At 41.3% G+C, this 18,448-nt stretch overlaps 1 protein-coding gene across 9 annotated transcripts in view; it reads right to left on the reverse strand.

Annotated features, from left to right (window-relative positions):
* Positions 1 to 4,855: 4,855 nt before the first annotated feature.
* aak1 (AP2 associated kinase 1) overlaps positions 4,856 to 18,448 on the reverse strand; it is a 98,952-nt gene continuing 85,359 nt past the window's right edge. For all 9 annotated transcript variants that reach the window (XM_033013778.1, XM_033013775.1, XM_033013772.1 and 6 more), the window contains one exon: positions 4,856 to 8,204. In XM_033013778.1, coding sequence (XP_032869669.1) covers positions 7,093 to 8,204 — 1,112 coding nt within the window. In that variant the 3' untranslated portion in view covers positions 4,856 to 7,092. The remainder of the gene's footprint in view (positions 8,205 to 18,448) is intronic.

Genomic DNA, 18,448 nt, shown 5'->3' on the forward strand with positions numbered 1-18,448 from the left:
TCATACACTGCACATGATGAGGAATAAAATGCACAAGCTATACAAAAGGCAAAAAGCAAACATGCTGAATCCTCATGAAACACTATATTCAGGAGTAACCATCTTGAGAACAAGGTCTACCGATGCCTCTCATAGCCCTTGCTTATGTTGGCATGAAATGGAACAACTTTCCACTTCAATCATTTAAATAAAGCAATACACACTACATTCTCAACAGGACCATTTTAATAGAGGTTTTAAAGTTCTCTTCATGAAAACTAGATGTATACAGTACTGCTTAACACCAAGGTACAATCAAGATGAACAAACTTGAAATAAAGATTTCAATCATCTCTTCACAAACACGTTATAAAAAAATTAGTCAAACCACAGTTCAGATAAAACAAAGATTAATAAACAATATTGCCTTTAAACTCAAATAAAGGTTTTCTTTGGATACCATCTCCTATGTATGATTGTTGTGTACATAGCAATAAATTGACCCAAACCACCAAGTGCTGGAGGAACTCAGTGGGTCAGGCAGAACCTGTGGAGGAAATGTTCAGGTGATGTTTTGGGTCAGGACACTTCTTTAGACTGAGGGTGAAAACTGGAGAAGAGAGCCAACTGCTTTTGTATAAAGGATTCATCTGTCAGTATAAACAAGGGGTTAAAAAGGGAAAATTACATAGTCTGGAAACCCTCATCCAGGGCAGAGGAATCTGGTAAATTTATCACCCCACAATGTAATGTAATTACTCATCATTTCAAATAAATTGGCCCATTTTGTCACCATCATCATTGCTTATTTCTTCTTGCTTATTTAGAAACACCTTTTTTAGAAAGGGCAGCACAGTGGTAGAGCTGCTGCCTTACTGCGTCAGAGACCCGGGTTCAATCCCGACTATAGATGCTGTCTGTACGGAGTTGTACATTCTCCCTGTGACCGCATGGGTTTTCTCTGGGTGCTCCGGTTTCCTCCCACACTCCATAGACATATAGATTTGTAGGTTAATTGGCTTTGGTAAAAAAAAAGTTGTAAATTGTCCCTAGTGTGCAGGATAGTGTTAGTACACGGGGTGATAGCTGGTCGGTGTGGACTCAATGGGCCTGTTTCCGCAATGTATCTCTAAAGTATCTTTAAAGTAAAGTACCTTTGTAGAATTTCTCCAGAAGGCTCAATGAAGGGCGCTGCTTGGAAAGGTCCTGATCAGATAGTACAATATTTTTGATCGGTTTAAAACCAGATTTTTATTTTAGCCTTGGACAGAGGCGACAAAGCTAAGACTGGCCTCCAACTCAGATGGACCTCAGGATTGCAAGTGTGGCGGGAGAAGCCACGTTTCCTACACTTACTTCCCATCTGCAGTGACACATTCCAGCACGTTTGGAGGTGACCTAAGCAATCTATCCTGTGGTCCAGCTTTGTGCCGTCCACACGTCAGCTCATTTGTGACAGGCCTGCCAATACATGCCAAAACTCAACCGACTAAAGTCATAGCCTGGGATCGGGAAGGGGAAACGTCAACAGTAAATGCAAGCAATACTTTGATCCCGTGGTAAGCAGATGAAGGATTAGTGGCTTGAAAACGGAGGCGGTGACAGAAATGTTGCCAGCGACGACAATGGCCTTTTAAGAAATGAAGTCCATTGAGATAAGAAACTAGAAGCAGACCTGGGACAATAAAACAGAAACCCTTGGAAGAAACATTATGTTTCAAAATTTGAGTTATTAAATGGGATCAAGGGAGACTGTAGTTCATAAACAGATCTTAAATATTTCATGGTTGATCATTCTGTTCTTTTGCAGTCTAGTAAATTAAACACATATCAAATATTTCCAACTTTTGCATGACATTTTGTAATAAGATCTCAATGTTCTTAAAATGACTTATTTTTTTCATTAAAATAAAGAGAATGCCACATGTTTGGGGCAGAGGTTTAAACATAATATTCCATGGTAAAGTCAAGTTCACAATAAGGCAATTAAGTGCGGTCACAGAACATGGAACAGCACAGCACAGGAACAGGCCATGATATCTGTGCCGAACATGACTCCAAATTAAACAAATCCCTTCTGCCTACACTCTGGAACATGCTGCTAGGAATGGGGATGGATGAGATAGGATAGTAAGGGCGTCAAAGGTTACAGGGGCAATAGACAATAAGTGCAGGAGGAGGCCATTCGGCCCTTCGAGCCAACACCGCCATTCAATGTGATCATGGCTGATCATCCCCAATCAGTACCCCAAAGCAGAAGAATGGGAAAAATTGATTGGCCATGATTGAATTGGGGAGTAGACTCGATGGGCCAAATGGCCTAATTCTGCTCCTAGAACTTATAGTCTTATGATTGATTTGGGAAGGAATGACAGTGCCTCTGAAGCAGCAGAACTTTGGAATTCACAAGATAGCCAATACCCTCTGATCCAGGCAGCAGTCTGGTAAACCTCTTTACAGACTTGCACCCACTGACTCCAAGCAGAAATTCCCTTATTTATCCTTGAGTGGTCTTCGCCTCTTCCAAGTCACATTCTTGTTTTTAATGTATGTTTAAAATGCCTTGGGATTCTCCAATTCTATTTGCCAATGAATTCCATGGCTCCATTGGCCCCTCCTAATTCCCTGCTTGAGTTCTCTCCTGCATTATTTATATTCCTCAAATGCCCCTTCGGATTTCATCTTCGTACTTTCTTTCATCTTTCCGAAGAAGGGTCTCGACCTGAAACATCGGCAATTCCTTTCCTCCATAGATGCTGCCTCACCCGCTGAATTACTCCAGCGTTTTGTGTCTACCTTCCTGTACCTTAAATAGGCTTCTGTTTTCTTTTTGATCAAATTTACAACCTCTCGAGTAGGAAAGAACTACAGATGCTGGTTTAAATCGAAGGTAGACACAAAATGCTGGAGTATCTCAGCAGGACAGGACACTGTCCAGCTGTCTTACAACCTCTTGTTATCTAAAGTTCCCTTACCCATTGCACTGGTTTGAAATCCTCCCGCGTTTGTGTGGAGTTTGTGTGTAATGGATGCGGCATGTTAACTAAAAATTAATTGCCATTCACAATATCTCGCCAAAAGAGAATGTGCTTCCAGAAGTTCTGCATATTGGAATAGTCTTGCGGAAAGGTTGCAGGAAATTTCTAAATCAATCTAAAGTTTGATGTAATGGAAATTGTTTCAATGCAACATGTAAGAAACCTATAAAATTATAAAAGGAGTGGACAAGCTAGATGCAGGGAAAATGTTCCCAATGTTGGAGAAGTCCAGAACCAGGGGCCACAGTCCAAGGATAAAGGGGAGGCCATTTAAAACTGAGATGAGAAAAAACTATTTCATCCAGAGAGTTGTGAATTTGTGGAATTCTCTGCCACAGAGGGCAATGGAGGCCAATTCACTGGATGAATTTAAAAGAGTTAGATAGAGCTCTTGGGGCTAGCGGGTTACTGATTGTAGATGATCAGCCATGATCACAATGAATGTCGGTGTTGGCTCGAAGGGCCGAATGGCTGTGTCCTGCATCTATGTTTCTGCAGTCTTTGACATAAGGAAAGACAAGGCCTGTGCTGCCCAGTTTAGACTGGTCCTTCCAAGAATGGTGTGTGAAAACATTTCTGAAAGGGTGGGTGATGAGAGGAGGAACGATTGGGAAAATGTTGCATCAATCAGTCACTGTTTTACAATAAATATGGAACCTCACAGAAACTGCAAATGCAAGAAGTAAGCAGAAAAGTATATCCTAAACTGGAAAACTAAAAGGTTAGCATCTTTTTGGTTAGTAATCTTCATTAAAATAGTGAAGATCCATTAAATATTCCAACCTTTCCTTGGACAGTTTAAGCCAGAAATGAGAATGCTCAGCATCTGTAGAGAGCATTGGAATAAGAGTAACCCATGTAATAGCTAAAAGTTGAAATACAAACTGCTGGAGGAACTCAGCAGGTCAGGTAGCATCTGAAGAGGGAAAGTTGAACAATGTTTTGTGCCTGGACACTCCATCAGTTTGAAGAAGGGTCTTGAAACTCTGAAACTCTGCATGCCCTTCCGCAGTTTGTTTTTGCACAAGATTCCAGCATCTGCAGTCTCTTGTATCTCCAGTTAAATTATGATGGATGCAGGATTAAGGTTGTATTCTCTCAAATGTGGGAGATGAAAGGTCAATTACGCCACAGTGTTTATGACTGAAGAATTTGATGGGAGCAAATAAGACAAACTATTTCCTATGGAGAAGAGCACAGAAACAGAAAATTACCACCACCCATCTAGTGTTGGTGTCAGCAAGCGACTTTGTGTGCAAAGCGTTTGAAAATCCATCTCAAACCCACACCTTAAGAAATCTTGCTGAAATCATGGGATCAATTTAAAATTTCAAAACCACAGTAAAGTTTAGTTAGGCAATGTTAAGGATTATGGGTCCAGGGTGAGTTGATGTAATTAAAATACAGATCAGCCAAAATCCAGTTAAATGGTGGCGTAAATGGCCAGCTATTGTTAGAATAACTGTGAGAATATCCCGTGCTTTTTCTCTCTCTCTAATTGTCAAATTCTCTTTTTTCTTTCCCCGCTGCAAGTAATATCGTGGCATTATATTTTCCAATCATCTCGTTTTGAGCAATAATACTTCAAATCATTCATATTCACAATGCACAAAGAGAATATTGCTCTCTTTAATTAGATCCATTGAGTAAGCTGAGGGCCATTTAATAGACTATTATACATATTTTGGAATTGTCTGACATCAAATAATGCCTAGTTCATCATAATTGGAGGAATCGTTTAAAAGCAGAGGTCATCCACACTAAAAATAATAATTCAAGCACCATGCATTGCCCCGATTTAGTTTAAAACATCCTTATGAGCTGTCAATAATGATATATTCAACATCAATAATTTTCACTTTAATACAAAGAGTGGTAAATCACATGGCACATCTTGTTGATATAAAGTTCAAGTCATCCTATGAGCCACAACACACGAGGCAATCATTTTCTTCAGATCAATTCAAAAGTTAGAAGCTCTAGTGTTTAGATAGCGGTTTCTTTATTTATTGTATTGCTACCCCATTGCCTTGCACTAGTATCCCTTTTGTCATTTTGTCATCCTACCTTCTGATGTAGTTGACTTTTCTTTTGTTCTGTCCTCCCTTTATTCCTGCGTCTTAAAACTTGCTCTCTAATTTTTTCCAACTTCTATTTAAATTCACCTGGAACAATAACAACCTCTTTTTCTCTCTTCAGGCGCTGCCTGACCTGCCGTGTATTTAAACATTTTCAGGTGTTATTTCAAGTATTTTCACTTTCCATTTATAGTATTCTACAGATATTTGGAGATTGAAACCTGGTTGAAGAGACCACATTGTTCACCACTAGGTTGCAAGCAGACAGAGACATCGCTGACTCACTTGAGAGGTAACAGGTCTCCTAGCCTTTCAATTTCGATGAATCACTCTAGTTCCACTCCCTAAACATGAGGGGCAATTTACAGAGGGCAATTGACCTGCAAACCCACATGACTTTGGGCTGTGGGAGGAAAACGGAGCACCCGGAGGAAACCCACACAGTTAGAAAGTGCAAACTCCACACAGACAGCACCCGAGGTCAGGATCAAACCTGGGTCTCTGCCGCTGTGGCAGCAGCTCTACCAGCATTTGTCTGGGCGTTTGCAAAAATCATCTCTCGCCCGCACCATGCCCAGCCCTCCCCTTTCTGAGCCAGCTTGCATTAGTTTATTTCCTTCCACCAACAAGTGAGCTCCCCCCTCTCTGTTCCTGCCCCAAACAAGTGCTGAGACGGAAGTCACCGTTTTAGTTGCTTGGCACAATGGGATGGTCACCAGCGAATTGCAAGCAGGCTTGCGTAATAACATAATTGAAAATAAAACTAACATCAAATGCAGTTTAAATCACTTTAATAAAGTGTGCAACTCAAGATTGCTCTCAATGTACAGCGTTCTGCACTGACAACAATGGAGTGATTGGTGTACAGTACTGTACACTGACAATTGAATGGAGTGGTCATGTGTTTCTTTCATTAAATACTTATGATCTACCAATTCTGGGAAATCTTGCTAATCATGCGTGATATGAATTCACGGTGCAAATTAATCCATTCAGACCTCCACATGGATTATTTTTGTCTACTGCAAAAGTGGGGGATCTTCAGTGGAATAATTCACAAACTCAGACGAAGGCATCATGTAAGCTTGAGTCAACTTGAATATCATTGTTTGAAACTATCCAGTAATCAAAGGATTCTCTGATTGCAGCACTCATTTGTGCCCATTGTGCATTAAAATAGGGCTACACCGCACACAGTATAAACCACACTCCACTCTTCTGGAGGGCAGCAGTTGCTGAAGTGCCTCTCCGGACATTGTAGTATCACAATTCAATGCACACTGTCAGTCCTTGGAAAGATAAAAGAGTTTTAAAAAGGCACTGCTAAATTGCATTTATCTTACAATTTACAAATTAGGCAGCTTAATTAAATTGTGTTGCATGGTCATGTTTCAAATTTACACATTTAATGCAGTTTTTATAAAAACACACCAACAGGGGGACTAATCGCTGGGATCATTGAACACTGCAATGGACAACACTTCTCTGGTGGATTTTTGGTCATCCCGGTTTCTGACTATTACTACCAACTTGAGGTATGTTCTGGCATTCAACGTAGCTGAGACTAGAGACCTTACAGATCCCTGCTGAGCAGGAGGAGAAACGATCCCGGCTCTGGTGATGCACTTCCTATCTTCTTGTGCGTCTGTGAGGTTGGGCAAAGCTGAACCACTTCGGCAGAATCCATAACACAATCCCAAACCATTTTGCAAGTCAACGGCCCGGGTCTCATTTCCAAGGTGGTCATTACTTTGGAAAATGCTTCATGCAGACCCGAATGCCAGGGGTTATTTGCACAGTCGAAGGCTGACATCGGACAATTTGACAGGCTGATACTATATTGCTGAGTGACAAGGAAAAGACCCATTGGCCTTGACTGGTCAGGCGTTAAAGTGAGATACTGCTATTTTAATTGATGCTTCATCGCTCCCTGCCACGTCCATCCCGCTCCCATGTAGAACTCCTCTCCCAACTCCCACTTCCATTGAGGTTGGAAGTCAAGGTTTCTGATTTCGGGATTTAGTGGGAAAAGGAGCTGCAGCAAATGGATCGGCTCCTTGCACTTGGGAAGTCCTTGAGTGCAGAGAGGCAGGGTTTGTGGCTCCTCGTGCCCCTTGCAGCATATCGGGAGTGACTGCATAGGCATTGGGTAGCTGACCCTGCCACTCCTCCTCTTTGAAGTGGCGGGAGTACTTGGATAATGCTTGAGGATGAAAGGTTTGGGGGTTCCCTGAAGGCAGCAACGACTCTTGGGATCGCAAAGTGCTGGGGGTTTGCATTTGGTGGTTATGAGAATTATTGAAACTTTTTATCGGGTCTCCTTCTCGGTTAGACTTTGCTTCCTTGGAATCTTGCTGGCCAGCGGCCACGAAAGGTGCGGCTCTGTGCTGGACTCCGTGAGATGACCCAACACTCGAGTCTTGAAGACCAGGGAACATACTTTGAAGAATCTGATGAGTGTCTGCTCCAACACTTCCAAACTGGGATTGAGTAGCTATTTTTTCTGGGGCTTCCGGGACAGGAGGGTACAGAGCCGTCTCTTCCAACGTTGCCAGTGTTTTCTTTTTTGAAAACGGTGCCCTTGTGAAGACATCCATCTCCTCAGTTAGATTTCTAGCAGCATTTGCTTTTATTTTAAACGGAGCCTTGGTAAAAACATTCACGGCACCCTGCGCCGTTTCAGTGCCCCTCGCGTTCCTGAAGGGAGCGGCAGAGAAGACATCTGCCTCGTGGGTCGTCTCTACACTCTTCTCTACGTGGAGCTTGGATGTCTGTGCCAGCACGTCTGCTCCAACTGAACCGTCGAGGCTAGGTTGTATTTCTGCCGCCTCCCCCAAACGGCACACTGAACTCGAGGGCTTATTGGGATCCTCGTCATCTTCAGAATCCAACAGTAGAGGTCGGTGGCCGCTGCTGTCCAGGAGGTCCTCAATGCATTCTTCGTCGCTGCTGTGCATTGAACCACAGCTGGAAGGACACGAACGGTTCGGCCAATTCACTCTCTCGGCATCGGGTCCCTTTGACTCACCAGACTCAGAGAAAAGAGGAACATTATTGGCAGATGATCGGAACTGCTCCACAGAATGGCCAGATGTGTCCATGGGGAAATCTGGAATAAAACAAAAGTCAAATTAATCTCATCCGTCAATGATGCTGCACTCCCCAAACTCCACTGGTACCATACATTGATTTAGTGGTGGAGTGAGTTTGCATAAGACCCTGATTAAATCCTATGATGTTTAGCAAGACTCTGGACCCTGCCGCCACAGTGCACATTTGACTTTCACCCACTCAAAATATTCCTTTCAGTCCAGTGAAAGCCCGGTTTCCTTAAGGCACTTGGGGCATGTGCTTCGAATGGTAGGACGTGAACAAGGCAAATCTAAACAACTGTGTTGATGTTCCAAGGAAGTCCACTTGAAACTCAACAATTTCACCCAAATGTTCTCTCACAATCTGCATGATGAACACAGAAATGGTGACAGGCAGAAGCAATCAGAGACAAACCAAAACAGTCTGCTGTACTTTGAAAGCCAAGGGTGTCTTAGTGTTGCTCCTTTTCCATTGCAATTGATGCTCAGAACTTCCACCCCAAAGCATTTCCATAGAATCTCTCCAAAGTTATTTCTTTCAAAACTTTGCCTCCTTAATTAATTAGGCCACTTTTGCTCCGTACTCAACAGTTCTCCTCTTTTACAAATCAATATTGAACAAGCCTTGCTGTAAAAGCAATGCTAGTTAAATACAAAAGGGATTTAATGGAATATCAATCGCACTATTTTAAATTTTCAAATATCTGAGGGTGTGCTTTGTTTTGCTTTGGCTCTTTGCTTTTCAAAAGATGGCACAGAAAGAGTTCAGAAGATAAGGAGCAAGGTAAAAAGATTCCAAAGTGCAGCCATATTGCAATAGCATATCGTCAGACCACCAATTGCTTTTTCTATGGAAACATGGAGATTGTCATGCTACACGTAAACAGCCACAGTAACCAATGCACAGCAAGGGCCTCAGCAGTAACAAGGAATTAAGCATTTCAAAGGTAGGGCGTCTTGTGCGTACAACATCAAAGGCTTAGTGTGCAATCTAAGTACTGCATGTAAAATCTAGTAGCTGCAGGACTCTTTAGATATATGCTCCAGAAGCTCCTGTTAATTAAAATCGGAGAGCATAGCTTTTTTACACAGATTGTAGGGTAATTGAATGATGACGGAATCCCCAACAAGCATTTCAGAGTGAATTAAAGACCCGTGAAAACTGAATTGGGATTCTAGGTTAATTGAACAATGAGGGAAACTGTTGTGTAAGAAAGAACTGCAGATGCTGGTTGATACCAAAGATAGACACAAAATGCAAGAGTAACTCAGTGGGACAGGCAGCATCTCAGGAGAAAAGGAATAGGTGATGTTTCGGGTGGGAACCCTTCTTCAGACACCATCAGGGAAACAGATTGCCTGCTGTCTGCAAAAGGCAATGCCAGATCAACTAAACAATGGAGACGACCTAACAGCAGGGAAGACCAAAACACTGATCAAGGAGGACCAAAAGCCAGCAGAATAATTTCAGAGTCTGAAGAAGGGTCCTGACTCGAAACGTCACATATCCATGTTCTCCAGGGTTGCTGCCTGACCCGCTGAATTGCTCCAGCACTTTTTTTTTGGAATAGTTTCAGAGACTGGTCTGTTTTCCAACCCATTTCCCACTTTATTTCATAATTTTAACGACAGCATTTTAAGTTTGTTTCGCCGATTCTGTAAACATGATCGCTGCAGAATTGCCATAAACTGAATTTCTAGCATTACAATAGGATGTTGGTCAGTAGATCATACATATGGAAATAAGAAACAACCAAGAGATAATCCTACAATTAAATGCTTAACAGTTAATAAGTCGCATATTCTCATGGGAGTCGGAGAGAGTAATGGGATTAGTGTAATTCTGTTCTTGATGGTTAATGTTGACTTGGTGAGCCGGCCCTGTTTTATGCAGTATGACAACATCACTTCCCAGCAGCGATCCGCTGCAAATACTGCTCTACCCTTCCATCAACAAGCCATTGCCTATTGTTAAAGCACTGGGAACTAAAGGGTCAGCTGGTATTTTGTAACAAATGACAACATTGCAAGGGAAAGCGCAGGAGGACAATGTAATCAGCTCATAACTGAGCAATTGAACCTGCCCCATTCCTCTGCTCCTTCCTCAAGGCGCTTCCACCTTTGGTTACTAACAGCAGCTAGTTGGAAGTGGTCACAAACAATTTACGTGGAACATAGAACAGGAACAGGCCCTCCCGCCCACAGTCTGTACTGAACATGATGACAGGTTACACTAATCTCCTCTGCCTAATTGACGTCCATTAAGCGACAATTGGGAATGAGAATGGCTGAGTAGATTTTTTTTGTCTGAATCAGTCTGAAGAAGGGTCCAGACCTGAAAATTCACCTATCTACATTCTTCAGAGATGCTGCCTGACCTGCTGAGTTACTACAACACCTTTTTGTCCTTTTTTTGAAAAACAGCCTCTGCAGTTCCTTGTTTCTTTTTTTTGCAAAGTTGGTGTATTATCAAAGGAGTGGCATTCGCTGCCGTGGTGGAGACACATATATCCGCACCTTTTGCAGCTTGTTTCACACCTCAGGCATAACCTTGTTATCTTTAGACTATTAGACTTTAGTCATTAGAGATACAGCACGGAAACAGGTCCTTCAGCCCATCTGAGTCCACACAGACCAGTGATCACCGCGTACTCTACCACTATCCTACATACTAGGGACAATTTACAATTTTACCAAATCCAATTAACCTACAAACCTGTGCGTCTTTAGAATCTCGGACAAAACCGGAGCACCCGGAGAAAACCCACACGGTCACCGGGAGAACATACAAACTCCGTGCAGACAGCACCCATGCTCAGGATTGAACCTGGGTTGCTGGTTTGGCAAGCCAGCAACTTTACTGCTGCGCCACTTTGCTGCCCCACTCGTGATAGTAGGAGTTAGCAAAGCTACTGGGCATATTTTATTGATATTAACCTGTCACTCTGGAGAATGTCATCCCAGGAGATAGTCAAGTCCACATGAAAAGGAAAATGAATGCTGGCAACTGAAAGAAAATGTTTGAAATGCACAAGTCGTTCATCACCTGATATTGAACTTGGCAAGTTTTGGAGGTGGGAATGGGGTGGGGATGGGTGAGCTGATGTTAAAACTGGCTAACAAAACTGGTTGCAGACTGTGCAGCAATCCTGACATTTGAAACAGGAAATTATTCCCTTTTCTCTTCGATGCTGGCAGGTCTGCTCCGCACATCCAGCATTTGCTATTCTCGTTGCATCCAGTTAATGCTGACACGTGGTGAAAATGCTTTAAATTTAGCCGATTCACAACATGAAATCAGTGTGCCTCATTTTACCAATTATACTTCACACTTTTTGGGTGGAATAAAATTTGACTCATCGGTCCTGTAGCTCTTAAACTTTTCAAGCAATCTATTACTCGGCTTATAAACCAGGTCAATTTAAAATTGCTCCTAATGGGATGCAATTTTATGCATTATGTTACTGTGGAAGTGGCTACAATCTATGAAAAAATATAAATGAATGTGGTTCACAACACAATGATTGAGACAGTTCATAAAGCATGCAGATTCATGTCCACTGTGTGATGAGTGCAAGACCTCATCCAAGACATTGAAGAAGGTCTATAACAAGGGTTCCCAACCTGGGGTAAATTTCACCTACCCAGGGGGTACATTTGTTGATTCTGGATTTGTACTTTTTTCATTGACTGACTGTGTTTGGTTTTGGTATACCCGTTATCTGTTCATCATTAATTGTTCATAAATAAGTGAAATAACATTGCTACGTGCGATTAAAGTTGCCAGGGGTAAACGGGACGAAAAAGGTTGGGAACCCCTGGTCTATAACATTATAAGCAAGCCTTAAAGTTCTTTCCAGCTTATGAATTTCATATTTCAGTAAACAGAACACTTTAAATCCCAAATAATATTGCTGGCAAGTGCAAAGTCTCAGTGAAAAAACCCTTGTAGATTAAAATTAAAATTCAAGCTTATCGACTTAATCCACGTATTGAACTTTTAAAACATAAATCTCACCAATAGCTGATTCAGTGCATCATCTGCAGCAGATGTAAACAGCAAGGAATGTCTACGAGGTAAGCGTACATGCCACAATAATAACTAGCCTTATTGGAACCAGAATTGTCAATCTAATATGTAACAAATGGGAACAATTTTTATATATTAAGGCTCTAGAGAAACACTGAAAAATTTCTTACCTTAGCAGAAGTACCATTATGTTTTAAAATGCCATTTCTGCCAACCTCCAGTTGCATTTGCAGAAAAGTTCAGACAGAGTTTAGTACAGTTTAGAAACAAATTAGTTAGCTTCATTTCTCCTTTTCTGATTTTGTGCAAGGATTTCCCCCAATATCATTTGTGCCTCAAATTCCATCAATTTTAAAACACACTTTTTCTTTTCTAAAAATAAAAATGATTCCATCTCTTACATTTCTGTACAAATCCAATGTTAATAAGATGTGATTTATTAGCTCTAGATCCCCACCTGTCACCACACCTCCTCTCCCTAGTTTGCTCAGTGTCAGCCACTCTCAATCAGCTCAGCAGAGATTTAATATAAAGCAGTCTCTTTTGATACCCGGTTTAACTCAACCATCGAGAATATTCCAAGAACTGTACTACTGTGACATTTCTAGCAGTATCTTCCCAGCATCTTTAACTGGGATTTGTCTATCACTAAATTTTGTACCATGATACAAGGTGGTGAGAAAAAAGGGTGCGATGCCAGATCTTTTTATTTTGAGTCTTAACTGCAAGCTAATGGAGGTATATTTAACTTATCTATCCAGATTGAAAGATGGTTCTCAGAATTGTGTCCCGTCTTCCAAATCTTTGTGTGGTTATGATAACTTTAAAGGGTACTTTGACAGTGATTGCAGTTCATTCTGTACCAAGAACCTAGCTCTGCTTTGCACTTCTACCAAGTAAGGGGTAAGCTACGATTGTAAATTAAACTATTTGCTGTTAACTAGGTCTCGCTAATGCACATGCACCCTTCAACTCTGTACCACCAAGTACTGGGGTTTTATCTTTCTCCACCCAAGTGACTGAACCAAAATAGTCTGGACTTTATTCCCTTTTTCATGTATCTGTACACTGTGGACGGCTCGATTGTAATTGTGTATAGATTTTTCCGCTGACTAGTTAGCAGGCAATAAAAAGCCTTCCACTGTACCTCGGTACATGTGGCAGTAAACTAAACTAGTCTATCGCTTCTGACGACAGTGTCAATATTTCAAGTCTCATTATTGCCAGCTTGTCCCATAAATTGAGCATGCAAGCACAGACATATCAGGAACTTCAGCAGCAGGGGGCATCAGCAACAAAACCAAAGGAGATTAAAACACATACAAGATTTATTTTAAGATATATGCATCAAACATTATTTATTGGGAAAATGAATCACTTGGATACATTACACTGTGAAGTATAGATACAACGTCGTCATCAGCAAGACCCCCCTTTAGACACTAGAATCTGTACAAAAATACTCTGATTTGTAGCTTTACTCTGCTCAATAATGCTGCAAACATTCACTCTTCTGCACCATTTAATGCAAACTACTGAGAAGCATGCCAATATGTGTTCTGATTGCAGAAACTAGAAGCTGGAGTATCTCTCCTTCAGGGGGGTTTGCACAAGCCTTGAGTTTTTACAGCAAAGTTGCGCTTTGGCCAGAAGGCCGCGATGAAATCTGGGAAGTTGGGAGGGGCGGGGGTGAGATTGCATGTTACATGTTGCGCCTCTGCGACTTCTGGAAATATATTTAACACAGGACGGGAATTTTGCCTGGCAGTGTCACACCATGTGTGATAACTTACACACTTAGGCAGCATTAAAACAGAAACAAACCCTCAGAGGGAAAAAATAACAAAATAAAGCAGGTGCACTCTAAATGTCTGATATGGACGCAGTGTTCCATGTGGTGAAAGGGAAATGAAACACAGTCCGTGTCAACAAGTGTGTACGTTATGTGTATAGGTGTGCAAGGGGAGAGTGTGAGCGAGAGGGTGAGCAAAAGGGTGAGCGAGCAGGAGACCATGAGAGAGAGAGGAGTGAGAGAGAGAGAACAAGAGGGCTGAGAGAGTGAGAGAGAGCAAGAGAGAGAGACACCGAGAGAGAGAACAAGAGGAGAGAGAGAGAGAACAAGAGAGAGAGAATGAGCGAGAGAATGAGAGAGCAAGAGAGATACTGAAGCTTTGAAAATCACAGTAAAATCAAAGCAAATCAAAGCCTCTTGAAGCAGTTATATAATTGCTGTCCTAGTTTTGTTACAAAACCAGTGTAGAGTTTGGTACTTGCACTGATCTCAGTAGATCCTTTAAATGAAACCTTTTTAAAAAGTTAATTAAACCACAGCACCTCCCTTGGTTCTGAAAGGTGCATGTAACAACAGACATCACATTACACTAGAATTGCACAATACTGCAGCTGGAATAACAACTCACAATTGTATATTTTTACTCGTATGAATATAAAACCAAAGAGGGAGAAAAGACTGATCTTTAAGAAACCTACTTGATAATCCACAATGATTAGAAACTACAGTAATACAGGTTGCATAGGTTGGCGACACATCAACCTTTAGAGTGAAGAGACAGCATTTTTACAGGCAGTTCACATGTACATTATTTCAATTGGGAATCAGAAAAGCAAAATTAGTTCTGTTGGAAGCAAAAAGAACATGGATATAAGTACAGGTTACATAGATAAGACTTTAGGTTACAACAAGATGCACATTATTGGTTACAAGAGAAATGCAGCTTAGTGCAGGGTTTGAAGGAATGTAAATAATAGAGCAGCAAATGTCATTATTTGTTAAAACAAAAGAATGCAAACATCAAATGGCATGAACGTATTCTGAACTGAAAAAAAAAGCTTTATAGCTATAGAATTAAGCTATCTGGATACTGTCACATAAGAAACTCATACTTCAGGAATTTTTCAGTACAGGAAAGCTCTGTCTCACGAGGCTTTTCAAATTGAGAGAGATCAAATGTGCAACATACTTTCCACAGATACATATTGTGATCTCCAAGTTCCTGTCATTTTAATGTGGTGGGCTGTTTTGGAATTTATTGTGCCAGCTGGTAGGAACTCAGTGGTGTGCCAATATCAGCATTGCTCTGTGGACCGGCCAACAGTGAGATTTTGAGCAACACCCTGTTTCCTTTGCAGCTCGTTCCCTACAGCTGGATAAGGGAGCTGGTGAGATGTAATGCATTGCATAGGAGAAAACAGAAATATGTATGCACTGGTTCATGGTCTGGAATTTAAACAAATTTACACTTGCAGCAGCAGAGATTGGCACATGGGATGTTCAAACAGATAGCAGTTGAGTGGCCAGTGATTTGGCTGCTGTTCATATCAATGAGGCCAGGGGAAAATCTATCTGTGTCAGGACCAATGCAAGACTTTGCTCCACATAACACATTGTGGATCTAATCCACTATCACCTAATTTAACAGTGCCAATACATAGGTCAGCATGCATATTGTGGAGCAGTGCTGTAAACCAACATTATCGGCCTGATCTGACAAATGCATCATTTGGTGCATTGCAAGGGCAAGCAAGCTTTGAAGATTCTGACTGTATGAAGTGTGAAGGTACAGAAGCCATTTTCATACATTTCAGCTACACCGCCTACCCTGTCAAAGCATTGTTCAAATGACATAAGCCACTGTTATATTCAACTTACATTTTGCTTTGTATGCCACTTTGACAGTACTGTTGGGAATACATGTTTTCCATGCTACTTTAAAAAAACCCCAACTAATTACATTTTAGCAGACAGAAAACACCATATATTACAATTGGTATGAAGTAAGTGGTGGAGTATAACATAGAAGATGCCTATTACCCTGCCCATTACCCTTTCTCTCAACTACCTGGGAGACAATACAGGAGCTTGAGAGCACAGACACCCAGAACATCTTCTCTCTCCACTGCTGTCAGACTCCTGCACTAATTAAATATTATACACCCGCTTCCCGGGGGGTGCTGCTCACATACTATTACTCTTAAATCCACCTAAATTGTGTTATTCCATTATTGCACTTTAGTGTTTTTTTGCATTAATTCAGATTGCACTATTCTGCTGTTTTGCATTTATTTCATTTTATTTATTGTTATATCTATCATTACCATGTATACTTTTTACTCTATGAGCTTCATGCAAACAAGGGATTATATTGCACCTTGGTGTATGAGACAATAAATTAATCTAATGTAATCTATTTATAGATTTTGATAACATTTATTTCACTGCTTGCAAATGCTGAAAATATAGTCACGTATTATATAAGTTTACACATATCTCAGTCATCCAATTGGGTTGGCCAAAGCCGAGTAAAGAGGTGGGTGGGAAGGACAGTTGAAGGAAGCAAATGCTATGAGTGAAAACATTAAAATCCAATACTGGAGAGGAAGTCATACATCTGCCAGGGAGCATTCATTGCTAAATTTATTTTTGAATTTCAAATCGGCACAAACAACACACATGTGGAGTATACCATTCATGAACACGACACTTATCTATTGTTCCCTAGTGGTAGATAATACACTGTGTATATTATATGCAGTGTACAATACATAGGTAAATGGGGATGGTCAGCAGGAAGTCTTGCTATAATATGCTATTAGCTACCTTGGTCTGGTCATTTTTTAAATATATACGAGAACATCAGGAAAGACACACTCCCGTCATCATCCTCAAATAATACATATAAATAGTCTTATACTACATGACCAATTGGCAAAGCCAAGAGATGCCCTTGCACATTATTTGGAGAGGAACCCATTGGAGACTATTCTGGAAAAGGTTTTGTCTTATGAACACAAAATATATTTTTTAAAGAAGTTGTTTGGTTAATTCATGAAGTAAAATCTTGTAAGACATTAAGCACTGAAACTTTCATGAAGCCTCGCATAAGGTTATTTAATTAACTGGAGCCTTGTTGAATGAGTTGGAACTTTTATACTCGTTTAGGCAATGGCCAAAATGTTAAAGAGGATGTCCCCAAGGGTTGGTGCCAGTACAATTGGTTTATTTGATAAGTTTGAGATAAAAGAAGAGCAAAATCTAAACCAAACAAATTAAGCTCACCACTTTATTAGGTCACAGAAAGGTAAATGACATTTGGCCGAGGTAAATGTAATGTCGAGTGTGGTCGAATCACCTCAGAACATTGCCACAACATGAATTCATCCTGAAAGGAACTAAGAGGAAATGAAAGGTAGACACAAAATGCTGGAGTAACTCAGCGGGTCAGGCAGGATCTCTGGAGAAAGAATGGGTGACGTTTCGGGTCGAGACCCTTCTTCAGGCTGACGTCAGGGGAGGGTGTCTCCAAAGATAGAATATAGTTGGAGACAGTAAGACTAGTGGGAGAACTGGGAAGGGGGAGGGGATGGAGAGAGCAAGCAAGGGCTGAAGTTAGACAAGTCAGTGTTCATACTGCTAGGGTGTAAACTACCCAAGCGAAATATGAGGTGCTGTTCCTCCAATTTGCGCTTGGACTCACTCTGACAATGAAGGAGACCCAGGGCAGAAAGGTCCGATTGGGAATGGAAGGGGGAGTTGAAGTGCTGAGCCACCGGGAGATCAGGTAGGTTAAGATGGACTGAGCGGAGGTGTTCAGCGAAACGATCGCCGAGTTGGCACTTGGCCTCACCGATGTAGAGAAGTTGACACCTGGAACAGCGGACACAGTAGATGAGATTGGATGAGGTGCAAGAGAACCTCTGCCTCATCTGGAAAGACTGTTTGGGTCCTCAGACAGAGTTGAGGGGGGAGGTAAAAGGACAGGTGTTGCATCTCCTGCGGTTGCAAGGGAAAGTACCCGGGGAGGGGGTAGTTTGGGTGGGAAGGGACGAGTTGACCAGGGAGTTTCGGAAAAAATTATGCCTGTGTTATTTGCACAAAGCATTGAATGTTCACAATTAATAGAGAATCGGTGGCAAATGCAAACAATGCAACAGCGATATTTATAACTGATGAAGGACACCATTTTGTCATTGTGCAGATCTTTGGTTAAATGCATCAAATACAGTGAGCTTCTAATACATCTCTGGTCCCCTCACATCAAGGAGCTGGCTAAAAGTTCATAATACAGTCTGAAGAAATGATTCCTCCCATAAAGAAACGGATTAAAAGAACTGGATCTACTTCTTGTCAAGCAAAGGCTTATACATCAACTAATAAGAGGTTTAGTCAGTCGTGAAAGGGATAGATTTTGTGCCAAATTATGGAGGATTCCA

The sequence above is a fragment of the Amblyraja radiata genome, chromosome 39 (genome assembly GCF_010909765.2).
Source record: "Amblyraja radiata isolate CabotCenter1 chromosome 39, sAmbRad1.1.pri, whole genome shotgun sequence".
NCBI lineage: Eukaryota > Metazoa > Chordata > Chondrichthyes > Rajiformes > Rajidae > Amblyraja > Amblyraja radiata.